Genomic DNA, 18182 nt, shown 5'->3' on the forward strand with positions numbered 1-18182 from the left:
CCTCTAACTGCTTCTAGCTGAGTGTGTATGTGTCTGAGTACGCCATGTTGCTACTGACAGCTTGAAAGAGGGAGGGGGGAGGGGGGAGCTACATAAAAAAGCATAGTTAAACGTCGCTATTTCGGAAGACAGACGGCACCTGTGTGAGCGTCACCATTCTCACTCCGTTATCAACCGTGCGCTGAGTGCCGTGAGTGCCGACGTCATTGGGGCTCTACTGCTCCAGTCTGGTTAGCCCCAAAAGACCTGCGACCGATTACACGCCCCACACGAGAGATACGACGCGCGCGCGCGCGCACGTAAGAGAGAGAGAGAGAGCGAGTGAGTGAGAGAAAGAGAGAGAGAGAGAGAGCGAGAGAGCAGATCGCCGGTTAAATGCATGAATGAATGCCCGCAGCTGGCCCTGACTGAGTGACCCGAATAAGCGCCTGGAAATCGCACCGGTAAAGGGAGCTTTTCACTCTGTGAGTTCCTCACGTTCTCGTCTCTCTCTCTCTCTCGCTCTCGCTCTCGCGGGCTGTCTCACGGGCGCCTAGCTTGGGGTCGTCTAGGGCTCTCGGGTCTTGGGGGGGGGGGGGGAGTGGGTGGGTTTTTCGAATTTCCTGAGCCACCGATTTGGCCCATTCCGGTCCGGGGCCGCATTACGACTTCGTCGTGCGTTCCGCAACATGCAAACGGTGTGTGTGGTGTGTTACTGACTTGACGTTTGCATCTTGCTCTAGAGTCTAGACGGTGGCCGACGGTGGTCTGGTGATGGGGCTGTAGTGACAGTGGAGGTGGTGGAGCGGGCAAAAGGGGGGGAGGGGGCCCTCGAGCGGACGTGATCGTTGTGATCAACACCCTACAAAGTGTGTGCTCTGTGGTGGTCAGAGACGGGGTGGGAGGGGTGCCAAGGAGAGGTGATCGCCCACCCTGTGAGAAATCGTTTTGGGTGCAATAGACAAAGAAAAATTTGCTCACATCAGTGAAAGGCTTGAAGGTGAGCAGACGAGAGTGTGTGAGGAAGCGTAGAGGGAAACCGTGAATGTTAGTCTGCTTCTTCTTCTTCTTCTTCCTCTTCTTCTTCTTGGGAGGTAGAAAGCCAGCTAGTGGACACCCGAAAGGTGGAGAGGAAGTGGCGGCAATCCGCGTCATCAACCGTTTCAAAAGCTTCTCTCGGTGTTCGTGGGTGGGTCTCACGAACACGACCACCACAGCACCCGTTTTTGCTGGTCAACTATCAAACAGCGCCTGAATATAGCCCTCTCTTAACCTCAGGCTGCCAACAAACACCTCCTGTGACCTGTGGCCAGAAGGTAGGGCTCTCGGGTGTTGCGCTTTGCTTGACGGATAGTGCTCAGGAAGGTGCAGTGTTAGTGACTCCGCGTGCGTGTGTATGTGAGTGTACCGGGGGTAGGTGGTTGCGGTGAGTAGGTAGGTAGAGGAGGAGAGCACCCCAAGTGTCAAGATTTGCTCTCCTCCCCGTCTGTGCTTTCGATGAAGAACAAGCAGCCGCAACAGCCGGCCCCAAAGAAGCAGAAGAAGCCGCAACAGCAGCAGCAACAGCAACAGCAGCAACAACCGCAACCAGAACATCCGCAGCTGTGGCAACGTTCATCACCACCACGCTACAATCAGCAACCGTATCAAGAACCGCAGCAGAAAAAGAGCCTGAGCGATATCATGCTGAGCTCGTACTACATCTACGTGAGTAGTCGACCCAACAACATCCTGCAGCTTAGGAGTGGGTTCTCTTACCCTCCTCACGGTTCTGGGAGGCTATACATGTTCACTTCAAGCGCGACCCTCTCTACCATCTAGCGTCATTATTCCCTCTGTCTCTAGCGGGTTATCTCCAACCAACGTTTCCCTTATTTTTTACCTCGGGTGACGTCTACTGCTCGCCTTGTGCGCGGGTGTATGTGACACTGATGGTGGGTTAGTGGCGATAAGAATAGATTCGCGAGAGCGGTAACAAACAATAGTCGGGTGACATTTGTGGAGCAACAGCAGCAGCAACAAGCGTGGTGAGAAAGGAAGGTGTACTGAGCGAGAGGCGATGGTCGATCGGTATTTTCTGCAAGGAATGTCACGTCAAATGGGAGCGAAGATTTGGACGTTTGCGTAAACGAGACGGAAGCGTAGTGAGAGCGTTACCTACCATTCATGCCCAGTTGGCAATAGGCGCAGAATAGGTGTTACGTTACGGAGATGGTGCCTAAAGAGGAGTCGAAAAAGTACATGAAACAGCACACAACGGGAATCTCTTCGACTCTATGGCTTTATATATCTCTCTCTCTCTCTCGTATCTGTCTCTTCTATCTCTCGTTTCTTCTTTTGATTAAGTCGCACGTCGCACGATTAAGTCTGTCATGTGAATCGCTGGAGCTACTCTACCTGACAGGAGTTGTCCAGAGAAGTAGCAACTCCTGCAACCAAAGCGCACATGAGCTTATGTCTGCTTGGTCTTGCCTTCCTCCTAATGTCTGTTTTTTTTGCTTATTAATGCTGACCTAACGTCCGGAGAGAATTTGTCGAAAGACCCCCACAGACGCAGAGTACTCTGCTCGGTACCTCCAATGTCCTGCTTCAATCTCCTGCAACCCAAAAGCTGAACCAAAGCCGCGCAGTCCAAAAATAGGACTCCCTCGGTGCGTCTCTGACGTCAGCACGTGGGTGTGGAAGATGGCGGCATCGGGTGCGATATTCAATTAGTGTCCACGGCAGCAGTTTCGTTTCGGTTGCTCAGCTCCTCCACCTCCAGGGTGAGGCAAGCAACGGCATTAGCAGTGGAATGGCCTCCCTTGGTGGCATAGTACTGCTGGTGGGTGGGTGGTGATGGTCCGTTATCAGAGAGGTGGTTCATGTACCCCCAACCCCTTGCTGCTCGTGTTGTGCAGCAGTTGCGATGGTGGTGAGAAGAAGAGAAAGCCGAATAGAGGCTACTACCCCTCTACACCTGCTGGTCGAACGGTGTTCGCCTTTTATGCGTGTGACGAATCGCACGAGTCCTCGATTGGAAGTTGCAAATGTGGGGTGGGTGCGGGCGTGGATGAGAGTTTCACGTCGTCCGGGGGATGAGCTTCACGCTGCAGTAGTAGACTCATCTCACTCATTAACAGCTGCTCATCTGCGCTCGCCTCTGTACATGTTCGTCTTCTCCAGATTGCTCGAAGCTCGCCATTTGTGGGTTGCATTTATCGTTAGATAATCTGTGGAATTCCTCGCTTCCACACCGTGCACGGGGAAACACCTTGGTAGTAGGGGAAGAGTAGTCGCAGGTGATTGAGAAAAGGCGTTCGTTGAGGTTGCGTTGTTTGTCGTTTTTCTTTTTCTGTTCATTTGTTCATCGAAGTTTCAGTTGCACTTCTGGTCTGCAAGGTCCAGCTCGTGGAGAAGCTTTCGCTTCTCTCTGAAAAACCCACCCCTCGCCAGCCCTCTCACCCCCTGGTGTCCTCCACCTCAACTACTGCTGGTTGTATCATGTGCGAGATGAAGATTCACCGGATTTGGGGCTTTTAATAACTGCACTTGCAACCGATACGGAGTGCGCATGAGTGCGCGTCCCTCCCCCAGCGGTGTCTGTGTGTGTGTGTGTATTACCCCCTTCTCTCTTCCTCGTACCTCCCCCTTTCAGGGGACTTTCCCCACGCAGAGAAACGAAAGGAGCTGCCAAACTGCGATGGCTCAGAAAATCGTGCCTCGGCAACCTCATCGCGGTTGTTGCCTTTCTCGTATATGCAATCTCTAATGGGAACACACACACACACATCCACACATATACAGAGGCCTTTTGTGGAGTTAACCGCACTTTTGGTGACCGAAAGCCTAATCACACGGACGGGCCTCGATTTCTCGCATTTTCGGAACATATTTCATCTGCAGTTCCTCCATCGCCCTCCCTCCATCCCCTCCCCCTTCTCCCTTCCCACTGTTTTCCACACACCACATACCTGCCCCGATCGGTGGAGGGAAGTGGATTTTTCGATGGTCGAGTCTCAGGCGTTTTTTTTTTGGGACTCGCGCCGTTTCCGCCGAGCTGGATGCGTAAGGGTGAATGGCAAGGGATGGAAGGAGGGGCGGGAAGGTGGTAGGAAGGAGGGGGGGGGGGGGAGGGGATTGTGGATGATCTCCACCTCACAAGCACACCGTGTTTTTTTTTTCCTTTCATTTTGTGCTTCTCCCACGGGTGTACATATTTTCGCCCCGAGATCGCCACGAGAATGAGCCTTCTAACGTCGCTCTTTCTCTCTCTCTCTCTCTCCCTTTCTCCTTCTCTCTCTCTCTCTCTCTCTCTTTTGGGGTTCTCTTACCCACCGAAAGGATGGGTGGGCTGGAGGGTGGATGAGATAATTTGTGATGCGTCCCGTGGATCTGACCTGAGGGTCTTTCTCTCTCTCTCTCTCTCTCTCTCTCTCTCTCTCTTTCTCTCACTCACTCGCGCACGTTGGAAAGGAGAAGAAAAGCCCGAAACCGCGAGAGAGACGTCACACGCGCGCGCCTACGTTTTCGCAACACAATTTGCCCTGATTATCTGATGCAGTCGACGGGTGGTGAGCGAGGCAGGGAGGGTGGAAGAGAGGAAGGGGAATGGTCTCCTCTCACACCAAGAAGGGGGGGGGAGTTTGGGAAAGCGGAAGTACGCCGAGTGCGCCCACCGTCGCGCCCTACATTCCTCTTTGGTCGCATCGTCGGGAAGTTGAATTGGAATGTGCAAAAGAGAGAGAGAGAGGGTGATTGGATGGATGGGGATTGAGGGAAGGTGGGAGGGGGGGGGGAATGGAACCCGGGCGAATTATGCTGCTGCCCCCTAGCGGTGGTTGCCTTCGGCACAGCATGAAGCTCCCGTTTCGTGAGTAAGTTGTTTGGTTGGTGGGAAGGGGGAAAAGGGAAAAGGGGGTGGATCAGGGGGGAGGCAAATTAAATACGTGCTCTTCTCGGCTCCCACCCTCCCCCCCCCGCCATGAACCCACACCACCTTTCTTTTCACCACCCTCCCCAAAGGGATGGATATGGAGCATGGATTCGGTGTGGAGGGGTTGGAAGGGGGCGGTCGAGGGGGCTGGTGAGGGTCTTCGGCCCTTTTCGTCTACTGTCCCTCCCCTTCCATCCTCCCTCCCCTCCCCTCACCGGGTAATCGGTCGCCAATTCGGCAAAAGGGTTTGAATTAATTATTGCCCGAAAGGTCCAACTCTGGAAAAGGGCGAAGGAAGCGGGAGGGGAGGGGGGCGTGAGGGGTGGCAATGGATGTAATGAGACTCCGTGGCGGCAGAGTCTCGCAACCCTTTAAAGTCCCCTCCCCTCCCCAACCTCCCCCTGTGAAGCATAAACCCGCGCGTAGAGAGAATTGAAATTCGACGTCTCGTTCGAGAAAGCCTTCCGTTGTGTGTGTGTGGGAACGAGACAGCACACCGAAAGGTGGGATGGAAAATTCCGATGAATGAGTGTGGGGGCAGGAGGAGAAGGGGTGTGTGCGTGTGCGTGTGTGTGTTCGATAATGTATGTGCCTCCTGGGAGAGGCGGGTTTTTTTTTTGTGCGTGTGTAAAAGCGACCTAAACGCCGGTAAAGGCGGTAAAGAAAAATAGAAAGCAAACAGCAGACGACAAACCAATGCACACACACACACGCCCAGAGGGGTGGGGGTTAAATGGGTGAGAATGGGCGCATTATTTATGCATCCCCCACCCCGTTTTATGGCTCGCGTTCTCGCGACATTGTGAGTTCTCTTTCCGGCATCCCGCACTCCCCTTTCTCATCCTGTTTTCTCTCCTTTACTCATTCTCTTCACACACACACACACACACGCACGCACACACATGAAGGGGAGCCCTTTTCAGATCCGTGACGCGAATGGAAGCTCTCTCTCTCTCTCTCTCTCTCGCTCGTTGTGCAAATGTGCTGTCTCGTTCGATCGCTGGCGAGCAGGTTTTTCCTTTCACATCCCCCCCCCCCTGTAACTCCCCCTCCCCACCGCCCCCTTTCATCCCCACGAAGCGGTGTTCTGTGGCCTGGAGGATGCGCTTGTTGGTGCGCTGCTCATTGATGAGGGTTTAAGAAGGGGAGGGAGGAGATGGTTCATAAATTTAAGCTCTTTACATGCGGCTCGTAAACCCCTTCCCCTTTCATCGCCCTTTGCCGGGGGGAGGAGGGGGGGAAATGATTGGCTTTGTCGGTCCCAACGAAGAGGCCAAATTCTCGCGCGCTGCTCCCGTGATTGTGCGTCTGTTTTACGTTGGCTGGAAGGGCCAGGGGATGCAGCTGGTGGAGGAAGGGTTGGGAGAGTGAAAGGAGGAATAGAAAAGAGAAGGGTGGGGGGGTGAGAAAAACTCGGCCGCCTGCAGGGGCAATTGGTGTGAAATTCGGTCGCCGAAAGAGAAAAAAAAGCGAATTTGTAACCGATTCGACAACAGATCCCCCTAGCGGGGATCGTTAAATGTAAGCTGAAGGGTTGCTGTGATAATTTGGTGTTGCATATAAACGGGTTGGGGGGGGGGGGGAGTACATTTAAAGGGGCAACATAAAATGGGGGTACAAATAATTTCCACTTCGATTGCACTTTTTGTGGAATGTTCGTCTGAAACGTCGAAAACAATATTACTCTTTTATCAAAAAGGAGGGTGGGGGGGAGGGGGAGGTTTAAATACCCTTGTCCCTTTCCCCCTCCCCACCGGTGTACACCTGTCCCCCCCCCTTGGGGAAATAATGGGACCGAGAGACCCTGTCCTTGAACGCGGGGCATATCCCGTTTGGAATTATCCGGTTTTTGGTCGCGTCTGGACCCTTGCTGCCCTTCACGATGGGTGTTCGTTGGGGTGGGAAGAGGAGAGCGAGGAGAGTAGGGGGCCGAGTGTAAGGGCCCGTCTCCTCACCACCCCCCCTCTCGAGCCAGTGACCCCAGAAACAAGCCACTGGAAGGTGAAAAGCCGCATAAATCATCCCTCCAAGTCACACAGAGTGAGTGAGTGAGAGAGAGAGAGTGAGAGAGAGAGAGAGAGTGAGAGAGAGAGAGAGAGAGAGAGAGGTGATCGCACGCGTACGCATATATGTGTGCTGGTGGATGCGGCCCTCGAAGATGCCCCCTTGGAGATGCCCTTTTTCTTCTTCTTTTGCTTCGTTTTGTGCTTCTTCTTCCGTTCGGTCGATTATTAATTTCCCACCCGGCGATGGTGGGAAAAGAAGGCATATGCGGCCTGCCATGTGTGCGTGTGTGTGTGGTGAGGCAGCCTTACGAAATTTAAGATAAGGCTAGAGGGTCTCCCCTCCCCAAGGTTTGATGTTTTTGCCTTACATTTCAATGTTTAAACGTGCGGTTTTCGTTTGTGAGGTTAGTTTTATTTTCTTTCTTTTTTTTCTGCCTCCCCGCGGGCGCTGGGGTGGTGGTTCAACAGCCCCGCTTTGTTTGCGCTTTTCTTTGCACGTTCCATCACCCTCCCCCACCTCCCTACTCTCCCCACCACTCTTTCCCAACCCCCGGAAGAGGGCAAGCTTATCGGTCGGTTGGTTGGTCCTTCTGCTGCCCGCCAACGGCACGTGTGTGTGTGTAGGCATCGCATGGGGGGGGGAAGATGAACTCGCCCCCCTCCCCCCCCCCCCCGGGGAGGTTATAAGCGCCACCGGTCGGCCATTTTGTGTGTGTTTGCGATCGCGCGCGCGCGCTTCTCTCTCCGCTGCCCATTTAGCTTTTGCCATTTTGCGAACCTCCGTCCCGGGGCATTTGCCGCTGTCTTCCGGGTGCAAGAAGAGAGTTTTGGCATTGTCCGCCAGGTGGTGGTTTCTGCGAAAGGGCGGATGGTGGAAAGCCACTCTCCAAATGAGGTATGAGTGCGAGAGAGAGAGACACAAAATCGGTCGGAAATGGAATAGCAAAACGGGGCGACGAGCGGCTCGCGCGTGTACACAAAACTTCAAGCGAATGTTAATATTTATAGGTACGTGCGAGGGGGTGGGGGGGGGAGGCAGTGCATACTATCTAACCCCCTCAACCCCATCACCCTGGGGCTGTGACGCGTCATCATTCCGCTGGCTCTTTGGTCGCGTTTTATCGCGTCAAAGCACAAAAAAAAGGGTCTCTCGTTACCAAGCTATCACTTCAAGCGGGAAATGTGGGTAAAAGGGTGTGGAAGGGGTGCGCAGAGATGTCTTCGTTTTGTTTTCTTCTCCTTCCTCTCTCTTTCTCGCCTCCCGCCATGACTCCTCAATCGTGTTCGGCTCGTCTGGCAGCCGGAAGGGAAAGGAAGGCACACGAGTGAGGGTAAAAGGGGAAAGAGGCGGGGGGTGGGGCTCGTGGTGGAACGCAAATAAATAAATTCACCACCAACGGCACCTCCCCCCCCCCTCTCTCCCCCTTCACCATTTGTTGACCACTTTGCTGCCCTTGCGACTCCTCGACCCGGTTTCGTGTCCGGTTTAGGTAGACATAATGAATGGTGATGAGGGGAAGGTGGGAGGTAGGTGCATTGGAAGTAGAAGAAGAGGTCTCACACACTACTACGTACCCGGTGGATTGCGATCCCCCACGGTGAGGGGAGGAGACGTTCAACACCGAGCGAAATATCTGCCTATCTGCCGTTGTCGATGGGTGACTGGGACGAAGGGTGAAAACGGCATGAGGGGGAGAGGGGGAAGGGGGGGGGGTGGGCATCGATCGGCCACTTGGTGACAGGTTTCGCCTCTTGCCCAGCAAAAACAAAATCCTTGCTTCCTATCGACGCGCGACGAAAAGCGACCGTTCACAGGTTTTCCTTGCGATGATGCTTTTGCATTATTTAAATTCGCTCTAGGAGGGAAAGCCCGTGGAGATTAACGAGCCAGCGAGGAAGAGAGGTAGTGTGTGTGTGTGCGTTGGTTGCGAATAAAATGGATTCGCAAGGGGTAGAAAATTGAACCCCCCACTCCCGTTCGAGAAACGGATGCAACGAGAAAAAAAAAGAAATAATTCACGTGGCCGCGAATGTTGAAGGAAGAAGGCTGGGAAGGAGGACGAGAGGGAGAAGGAGAAGGAAGAAAAGAGAGGGAGAGGCAGTGGGGCGCGTTCGGAAAACATGGGCGAATGAAATGCCAAACGAAAGCAAAGCAAACAAAACAAAACAGAACAAAAAAAAACACCAAAGAAGGTTTTAGGTCCGATATCGTCAAAACGAAATAAAAATCGAAAAGAAAAATAAAGAAAAGGCACAAAACGAAGAGAGAAAGAATGGAAAAGAGAGAGAGAGAGAGAGAGAGAGAAAGAAGAAGCAAAAAGCACAACAGCCAAAAGACCCCCGGACAAACTCTCGACAGGCTGGGTAGAAGAGGAGCTGCCGAATCGAAGAATGAACCTTCCCAGGCACCCCTTCTCTCCACCCTTCTTCAGACCTATCTCCCTTCCCTCTACTCCTCCCCGTTCCGCGCCTCTCTTTTGTCATTCGATTCTTTCCTTCCTTTTTTTTTTCTTCGTTTCGCGCTCGAGCGTAGATTGCATATTTTCGAGAGCATTTGATGCGATGTGCTGTTTTTTTTTTCTTTATCGCCTTTTTTGTGCTGTTGTTATTTTCCTCCCACCAACCCACCGTAATTCCCCCCCCCCTCCCCCGCCCCGTCCAGCTCCCTTTTTCCCATCCAACGGACCGCTATCTCGTTCCCTTCGCCAACCACTGTCGCTCTCGTTCGCCAGTCAACCCTAGCGTGTGGCCTGGCAACGGTTTAAATGGGTGATGAAAAGAGAGAACAAGAGTGAGAGTGAGAGAGAGAGCTCCTTTAGTCGATTCGGACAATCGTGCCCCAAGCCCCAGCAGCATAGCGTTGGTGCCGTTTTGGAAGAACTCCCTCCGCCAAGCATTTTCATTCTATTTTATGCTCCCGCTACGCTTTAGCTGTGTGCGTGTGTGTGTGTGCGGGGTTGCGTGCTTGTTGGGCTATTTTTTACGTCTCTTCTCTTTTCATTTCATTTTTTTGTTAATTTGGTTCTCAACACGAAAAATAAAAGCTCCCCACAAAACACCTCCATCTGCTGTTTGCGTTGGCTTAATTTCCTTTCCCGTCGACGGTTACGGTTCCATTCGATCACACACACACACACGTGTACGGGCACACATCTGCATGTTCCTTCGCCGGTGAGGCCCATCCGGTGGTGAAAATGTAGAAGAAATCGCTGCAATTGCAAGGAATAATCGAGCGAGAGGCTCTTCGAACGAACCGCGCACGTGTTCAAAACGAATGGATGTGTGCGTGTTTGTATGTGTGTGTGTGTTTGTCTCGTTTTATGCTGCGCCTGGAGGACGGCTGATTTTCATCATGGGAAGAATATGAAGCCCCCGGGAAAAGGCTCTTTTCATGCTGCCCTGCTTGAAAGAGCCTTCGCCGAGTTCTTCGTCCTTTTTGTGCCCTTTTTATTTTGTCGTGAGCTCTACACTCTTCACTTCAATATCTTGTTCTGCTCTTTTTTCTTTCTCTTCTTCCCCCGCCTGCCTCTACCATCCCGCGAATGTCCTTTCCCGCAAGGAGCGAACGACGTGTCCTTGTGCTCGAAAAACGATTATATACATATGTGCGCCGCGTGTCCTTGTGAATGCGTGTGTGTGTGTGGTTATGCGCACAATTTTTTGTTGGTTAACATATTCAACCAGATACCTCCAATCGAGCCCCGGATCCTCGTGTTGTATGCATACGAGACTCGCGCGTGTATCCTAATCAGATTCAGCGCTGAGGTGAAAACCCTTCTTTTTTTGTTCTCTAAACCCGTCTCAATCCCCTTCCCCCCGTTTCGTTCCCATCACGAGTGTAACGGGTGAGGATCGAAGAGGAAAACGAGAAGGGAAAATGGAAAAAAAAATGGCAGAAAAAAAGGATATACAAAGCCGTTGCGTGGAAAGAAAAACCGGCTGTCGTCGGGATCCTGCCGAAGGGACAGTTTTTCTTCCCGTGTCAGCTCTTCTCTCTCTCTCTCTTTCTTTCTTTCGTTCTCTCTTAAACTTTCGCTCTCGCTCTCAGACGCGCACACACGCGAGCGAAATTGTCGAAAGGACGACAGCAAGGAAGTGGCGAACCTCGTCCTTGCCGTTTGCGACGACACAAAGGATACTCGACAAACATGTGTGCGGTGTAAGCGTGCAAGAGAGAGAACGAGCGAGAGAGAGAGAGAAAGCAATCCCTAAGAGAAAGTGAGAGACAACGAGAAACGGTGGATTTGAATAGAAATTAGAGCAAACCCATAGAATTTGTCTCCCTCCGACGTCCTTTTTTTTTGCCAGCCCATCCATTTCATTCGTTCGTTTTCTCTTGTTGTGGGTGTTGGTGTGTGTAGGTGTGTATACCCGGCGAGTAAGGCCGGGTCATGGTTCCCGAGCTTCGGTGTGTGTGTGTGTGTGAGGAAAAAGTGAAGCCGCCTGCAAAAGGGTCCTTTTTCAGGGGTTTCCCCAGTTTGTTGCCCGGCTGATCCCTGGCGTGCCGGCTGTTCTCTCGCTTTGCCTTTCTCATGCTCATTTTCCCACACACACACACACACACACGAAGTCCCATCACGTCTCTGCACTATTCATGTGCCGTTGTACCAGCAGCAAAACATGTGGCAGGATTTGTGTGTGTTTTTTTTACAATTTTCTCTTCCTTTTCACCGTTTCTCTCTCTCTCTCTCTCGCTCTCTCTTTTTCTCTCGTTGCGTTCTTACCTGAGCTCACGAGAGCTTTCCTTTTTCCCGGGATCCTAAAAGCGGACGCCCGCCGGAGGTTCACCTTTCGGTGTCCTTTTTCTCTCCGCTTTCCATCCAACTGATGGTGTGTGTTTGTGTGTGTGGTTTTTGTTTGTCGTTTTTAATATCAAAGAAAAGGAATCGAATTCGAAAATCCTACACACCCCAGCCGTGGACATGTATGTGTGTGTGTGTGTGTGCGTGCGGCGTTTGAAGTTAGAAAATGGAAAAAACACCGTCCCTCGACGCACAAATCATCGGCTGCTTTGCTCGAAGAAGCGAGGATGGGGCGAGGGGGTGAGGAATCGAGGAAGGGAAGGAAGAGAGGGGTTGACCAAGGGCGGAGGAAGGTCGGCACCGTTGCGACATCTGGTCTGGTGCAAACAAAGCGGCCTCGAGATCGCCGGATCCTGCCGGATGTGGCAAAAAACGTTCGATTTTCCCGCAAGGAAGGCGCCTCCGAGAGAGCCTAATTCGTCGCTCGAATGCGTCATTGCGTTTTGTGTGTGCACGCGTGTGTGTGTGTGTGCGTGTGTATGCTCGCTGGGACGATGGAAATAGAGATGCGAGAGAGAGAGAGAGAGAGCGAGATGGGGTGATGGTTATTTTCTGCACATTTTCACCAACCAAACCCATGCCGGGTAGCAACTAGCTCAAGGACCTCCGAAAAGGAAGAGGATCCTGAAATGAAGGGAAAAAACCACACACACACACACACACGCACGTGCACCATAATGAGACGCTACGTAACGGACGGTGGCCTAATTCTCTCTTTCGTTTTCCGGGAACGAGAGAAGAAAAACGTAATTTCCGTGCCCATTTTCAGCTGTTCGTTGTCCTGCGTCATCGTTAAGAGACCAATCCTCGCTAGGGACCAACTGCGATGTCCTTCAATTAGAGACTCGCTTTGTTTAGAGACTGGGAACGCAAGCTCATTTTTCGCTAAACGAACTTCAAATCAGGGCGAAGGCCTCCTCTGGATCGCTAGATCCATGCTAGATGCCTGCTCTAGATGCTAGATCGTGTGAAAAAGGATCCGCAGGACCGTGAAGCTTTTTCCCGGGGCGCGAAAAGACAAGGCGAATTGCGAATTTTCCTTCTTCTATCGGGTGATGAAAAGAGAGAGAGAGTATAAAAAAATGGAAGCAAACAAGGCGTTGGCCCTTCAAAGGTTCACAATTGGGTGGGTGGGTTTCGAGTTTGAGTGGGTGGTTTTTGACACACATACCGGTCATCCGGCGGGTCGTGCGACTCCTTCCATCTCTCTCTCACTCACTCTCATCCTCTCTCTCTTTTACTCTCTTACTCCATGAGCCTTTATCATCTCAGTCGTCTTCGGAAGCACATTGAGAAAAAAGGCGAGAGCGGAGAACTTCTTCTCGCAGCACTCTTCACCCCACCCGCCGGGGGGGTTGTGTTTATTTTCCGTTTGCTTATTTTCTTCTTCCTCGTCTACCACCCCCCCCCCCTCTCTTCCCTCTCTTCTTCTTTTCGCGCATTTGCGGGTCGCGATAACAACCCCCGTGGCATAATCGTCGTCGTCGTCGTCGGCGCGTTGCGAAGGCCATTTCTGGAAGATGGCGGTGGCCAGATTACGGACTGTTGCGATGTTGGAAGGCCAACGGGGGGGAGGGGAGGGGGGGGGTGCTTGGAAAAAAAAATAACAGCAACAATAATGGCCACTCAACAACGCCGAGAGTAGCGCTAAAATAAAACAACGGCGGCGGCGGCTTTTGCAACACACTTGCGCAGTCACGAAAAACAAAATTCACCTCCCATTCCCTTCACGGACACCCGCTTCCTCCTTCCTATCACGTTTTGCATCTCTTTCGCTCTCGCATGGCATCTTTAAAGAGTAGCCATCGTTTTCGACCAAATCAAGAAGGTCGCGCCACAACCGGAACCCCTAGTTAGCAAGGAAGTGTGCATGGTTTTCGGGTGAGCTAGAGGTGGGGGGGGGGGGTAATGCGTCGTGCGTGAAGGATGGCATTAAACAAAACCGAACACATACACACACACACACGCAGGCGAGCAAAAACACACAACCCTTAGGCGGATGCTCTCAACTTTCCATTTCGTTTCTGTTGCGTGCCATCCTGCTGAAGTTGGAGGAAAGTTTTCTTTTCCTTTTTCCTCTACGTGTGTGCGCGTGTGTGTGTGTTTGGGAGAAATTGAAGCCTCTCGAAGTTGCCAACCTCGTAGTTAGGTCTGCGCTATAGTTGCCACGTCGAAATGGCCCAATTTTTCACTGGTGCTGGAATTCGAGAAGCTCCACTAACGGGACCTTCCTCAAAATTTTCCCGAAAGATAAGCAACTGCTGCAGCTGCGTGTGGCCTTCAAACACACGCCGGGGAACCTCCCGTATGTCTGGAGAACTACCCGAGGAAACTGTACGTCGCATTTTGCGCATGAAAACCTTCACACTCTCGGCTGCTTTTCCATCGCATTTGTCGCGCAGTTTTGCAGCATCTGCGGGTCCTCTTCACCGACCGACCTGCCAGGTTAGCCTCTTATTACGCAGCTGAACCAATTTCTGTCGCCTGCCAGGACTGCTAATGTGGGCTAAAGACGCGTGTGTGTGTACGCTCCAGAGCACACATTGCTATTGGGAATGGAACTCAACCATGGCTTCGCCCCTGCTTGCTTTAATCATTCAACCCTGGACCGGTCTGTCCTGCTGCTGTACAGCTTCTTCTTAGAAGCACAACACACACACACACACACGCGTACCTCGATGTCGTGTGAAGGGTTTGCTGTGTACATGAGGCGAACCTCCGCGGGTGAGGATTATTATTTCGCACATCGATTATCGATGCTGCTGATGCTTCCATAACGCGTGCGTAAAGCCGTGTGTGCGTGAGTGTTTGCAATGGTGTGTGGTGGTGGGCAAATTATCCTTGAAGTTGACGCCATTGTGTGGTGTGCTGTTTTTTTTTTGTTTTATTGCTCTGTTTATTGGCCGGGTGGCGATAAATTGCGGCGTATTTTAATCGACGCCTCATCTGCCTCGTGTGGTCAATTTGCGGGCCCGTTTGTGGGTAGTTCTCTGTTACTACCACACAATTCGCTCACCACTGTGAGCTGTGTAGTGTGTCAGTGTGCAGTGGGACACGTAAAGAAGTCCTTTTCGACAGCACCGATTCGTGTCGATTGCATTCATTGCTCCAAGCATTGCAGTCTTGTCTAACATCAAACTTTCAATACAGCGTTTAGAATGCGGAACCTTCTCGAGGATGACAGCCCGAACACCAATACACGCATTGTCTCGCGAGAAAAAACACCACACAATCGTCCTGGCGACGCGAAACAGAGTGCGGTAGTTTTCCGACTTTTCCACCCACACACCCGTTCGCGTTATGATTTGTTTTGATCTCGCTCTCGCACCCCCCCCCCCCCCCCCCCCACACACACACACACCCACACGACGTCGTCCCGCGGATATTATTAGACCCGTTCATGTTGATTGGTGCGCCCGGTGGCGCCCCCTTGCGGCCAAGAAGGTGTCTAATAACGCACGGGTGGTGAGACTTGGCCGCTCAGCTTCTCGCTGTCTGCAGCAGAACAATAAACAGACCGAAGCGAGCACATTCATTCCGGCCGGCGTTTTGCTTTTGCACCGCCCCAGGCGTGCCGTGGCGTCCATTTTCCGCCTTTTTCCCCGCCGGGCCGGCCAATCGGTGCGCGCGGAAATGCCCACCAATACGTCATGCTGTATTTTTGGAAAAGCCGCACATCGGAGGGGCGAGAGTAAGTTTTGGCATCGCGGAAAAAAAAATGGAGATGATCTCTACGAACCTCCCCCCCTCCCCCGCCCCGCATAAAAGCAACTAATCGAACTTCCTGTAGGTGGAGGTGGAGGGGGGAAAGAGAGAGAGAGAGAGGGGGGGACAAACATCATCGTGTACGACGCTCGTGTATGACAAAATTCCACCACGTCCACAAGCCATAGTTGCGAATGGAATGGGAATTTGTGGAGTAGTTTGGTGGGTGGAGAGCGGTCACAAGGGGGAAGACACAAGGTAAAGGGGATCGGATTACGCCCAACCTCCCCCCCCACCCCATCGCACTCACCCACCCGCCCCTGCCTTCCTTTTGTGGAGCTCTCGTACCAAATCACGGTGCACACCAATACGCACGCAACAGCCGGTTGAATGCACATCGTGTGTAGAGCCGCGCTTTAATTAGAGAGGAATCGAAGGAAAAAAAAATGAAACAAAAAACAGAGGGGCCCTCGTTGGTCATATAGCCATAGAAATAGGGTCGGTATATGCGACGCAGACATTGGTCCATTCGGCGGGAACCCGGGGCTGGCACCAACCCCTCCCCCCAGGTCCGTCACTATGCTAATACGCTGGTTGGGCTGGTGTTGGTTTTTTTTTTCTTTCGCCCCGTGGCTAGGTGTGTTTCTGTCCTGATTCACCCCCCCCCCCCCCATTGCCTCTTAAAGGGGTTGGGAATTGGCTCCCAAACGTGCGCACACCCTCTTCTGCTTGTCATGCAGCGCACGTCACATGCCGACGTTGCTGAAAGAGCATGGGGTAGAGCTCGAGTTGAGCGCGGGTGTGTGTGTGTGTGTGCGTGTGATGGACTTTTTTTTTTCCTCGTGTTGCTACTACCGCTGTTGCTGGTGCTGCTGCTGCTGCTGCTGCTCCCTAGCCCAATACGTTCTTGCCTACCTATATCTCTGGGCACTTCCTCGTGGCTTCTCAGCAAACACGGACTCGCAGAACACCTAATACAACATTGCGGGTTCTATATATACGTGTGCGCTCTCCCGGCGCCGTTTTGCGGTTGTGTGCCGTTTCGGCACCGGAAAGAATGTTGTACGCAAATTGGCAGTAACCACCACCTCGTGGAGGAGGTCATATGTGCAGAGGGCAATCGTAACCGCCATCTTCCCTGGTTTGACCACCACGGTTAGGGTGTGTTTCCAACGGCCGAAGCCACCCTGTGGGTGCTGGGAAAATTTGGGAGCAATTCTGCATTCGTGGGCTCTCAGGAACCTACACAAAACATGGTTAAGAACATGGGCAAAGAACTCTTTCTAACCAAGTCGACATAATTTGAGGTTAGTCTGATGGAGACGTTACCTGATTCCATGCTTTCGGAGTCGCTTGGCTAGGAATCAGGGATGTCAAATGTGCAGTCCTCGTGGAACCGACTAGCCGGTTTATTGACTTTTCCCACAACGTCAGAGAGCCTACTTCTACTGACACGCATGTGTTTGACATTCCTGGTCGGGTTCCAAAGCTCCAGAGGGAGTTGACGACTTCGCATGGCTGTGTGGGGATCGCTCGAGTACATTACAAAACTGAGTACACGTGTGTTGTGTTGCGGCTAGCAGTTACAATAATAGACTGTTACGCAGCTGACGCCTGTATGTTGCCCGTTGGACTCATCCCACCAGAGCACAGCCAGTCTAGTTGTGTAGTTTGCTTTCGGATCAAACGATGTGTTTATTCAAGTGTCATCTAAATCCCACTCCGGGTCAACGTGTAGCGTTTGCTTCGATCATAACGGTTCGCTCGTCTATATAAAGGTAGCTACAAATACTTGATGTAATCTTCTATGCCTTCCTCGCGGTTTGCTCAGCTTCGCTTGTCGACTTACTCCCGGTCCCACGTCTTGCCGTAAATCGATACGCCAAGGCACCCAGTGTCCGAGATCATTGATTCCGCAAGATAGCGAAAGGGAAATCGAAGGAAATCGAGATACATAGCGCATAAAAAAAAAGAACAAGCATATCCAGAGAGTCGAGCGAAACATTGGCGTAGAAAATGCGCTCCCATCAACACCACGCTCTCGGAGAAGGTAGTCCTTGTACGGGCGAGTTGTAGGTTATGTGTGCAACCAGCTCCAACCAAACCGCCTCCCTTTTTCCTTGCTCTTGCCCCTCACAAGGGAGGAGGGGGCTCACGAGTGCGCCGTAAACGCAGTCGGAAAAGCCTACGAGCTCTCACCGCATCCGTGGTTTTTCCTTCCTTCACACGAACACACAGACACGAGCGTGTGACGTTGAAAGGAGAAGGAAAGCGCGAAATTGTATGAAAACGGCAGACTACCTTCCGGCCCAGGGACGGCATCTTTCTTTGTCGCTATCTCTCTCGCTCTCTTTCTCTCTCACACACACTCGCTTTCTTGTTCTTTTTCCGTGATTTTCCCGGTTTCGCTCTTCCTACGCGTGCCTTCTAACAAGGGCTAATGTCGGCGCATGAACCGTCAATTGATCCGATGGTATCATGCTTTTATGGTCTCTCACAAAATACAACAATGACCATTGATGGCCCGCAAAATACCATCCGCTTTCTCATCGGTGGTATTGTGGAAAATAATTTACCGATAAGCAAAAATAGCGAAGCCACCAAAAAGGCTGTGTCACATTAGCGATGCATAATTCTACCATCTCCAGTACGGATGAGCATATGACGCCTGCCTGCCGCGGTATATGAGTGAATTCGCAGCCCATTCTGCCCGAGCATCGCAAGAACCTACAAATCCAGAACGTGTAAGTGAATACGACACCGAAGGACAGGAAC

The 18182-nt window shown here is 52.1% G+C and overlaps 1 protein-coding gene across 1 annotated transcript in view; it reads left to right on the plus strand.

Annotated features, from left to right (window-relative positions):
- The first annotated feature begins 1476 nt into the window (after nt 1-1476).
- Nucleotides 1477-18182, plus strand: part of LOC128729164 (serine/threonine-protein kinase tousled-like 1) — a 28736-nt gene continuing 12030 nt past the window's right edge. The window contains exon 1 of the mRNA XM_053822819.1: nt 1477-1686. Within this exon, the coding sequence (XP_053678794.1) occupies nt 1477-1686 (210 nt within the window). The remainder of the gene's footprint in view (nt 1687-18182) is intronic.

This window comes from Anopheles nili, chromosome X, assembly GCF_943737925.1.
Source record: "Anopheles nili chromosome X, idAnoNiliSN_F5_01, whole genome shotgun sequence".
Taxonomy (NCBI): domain Eukaryota; kingdom Metazoa; phylum Arthropoda; class Insecta; order Diptera; family Culicidae; genus Anopheles; species Anopheles nili.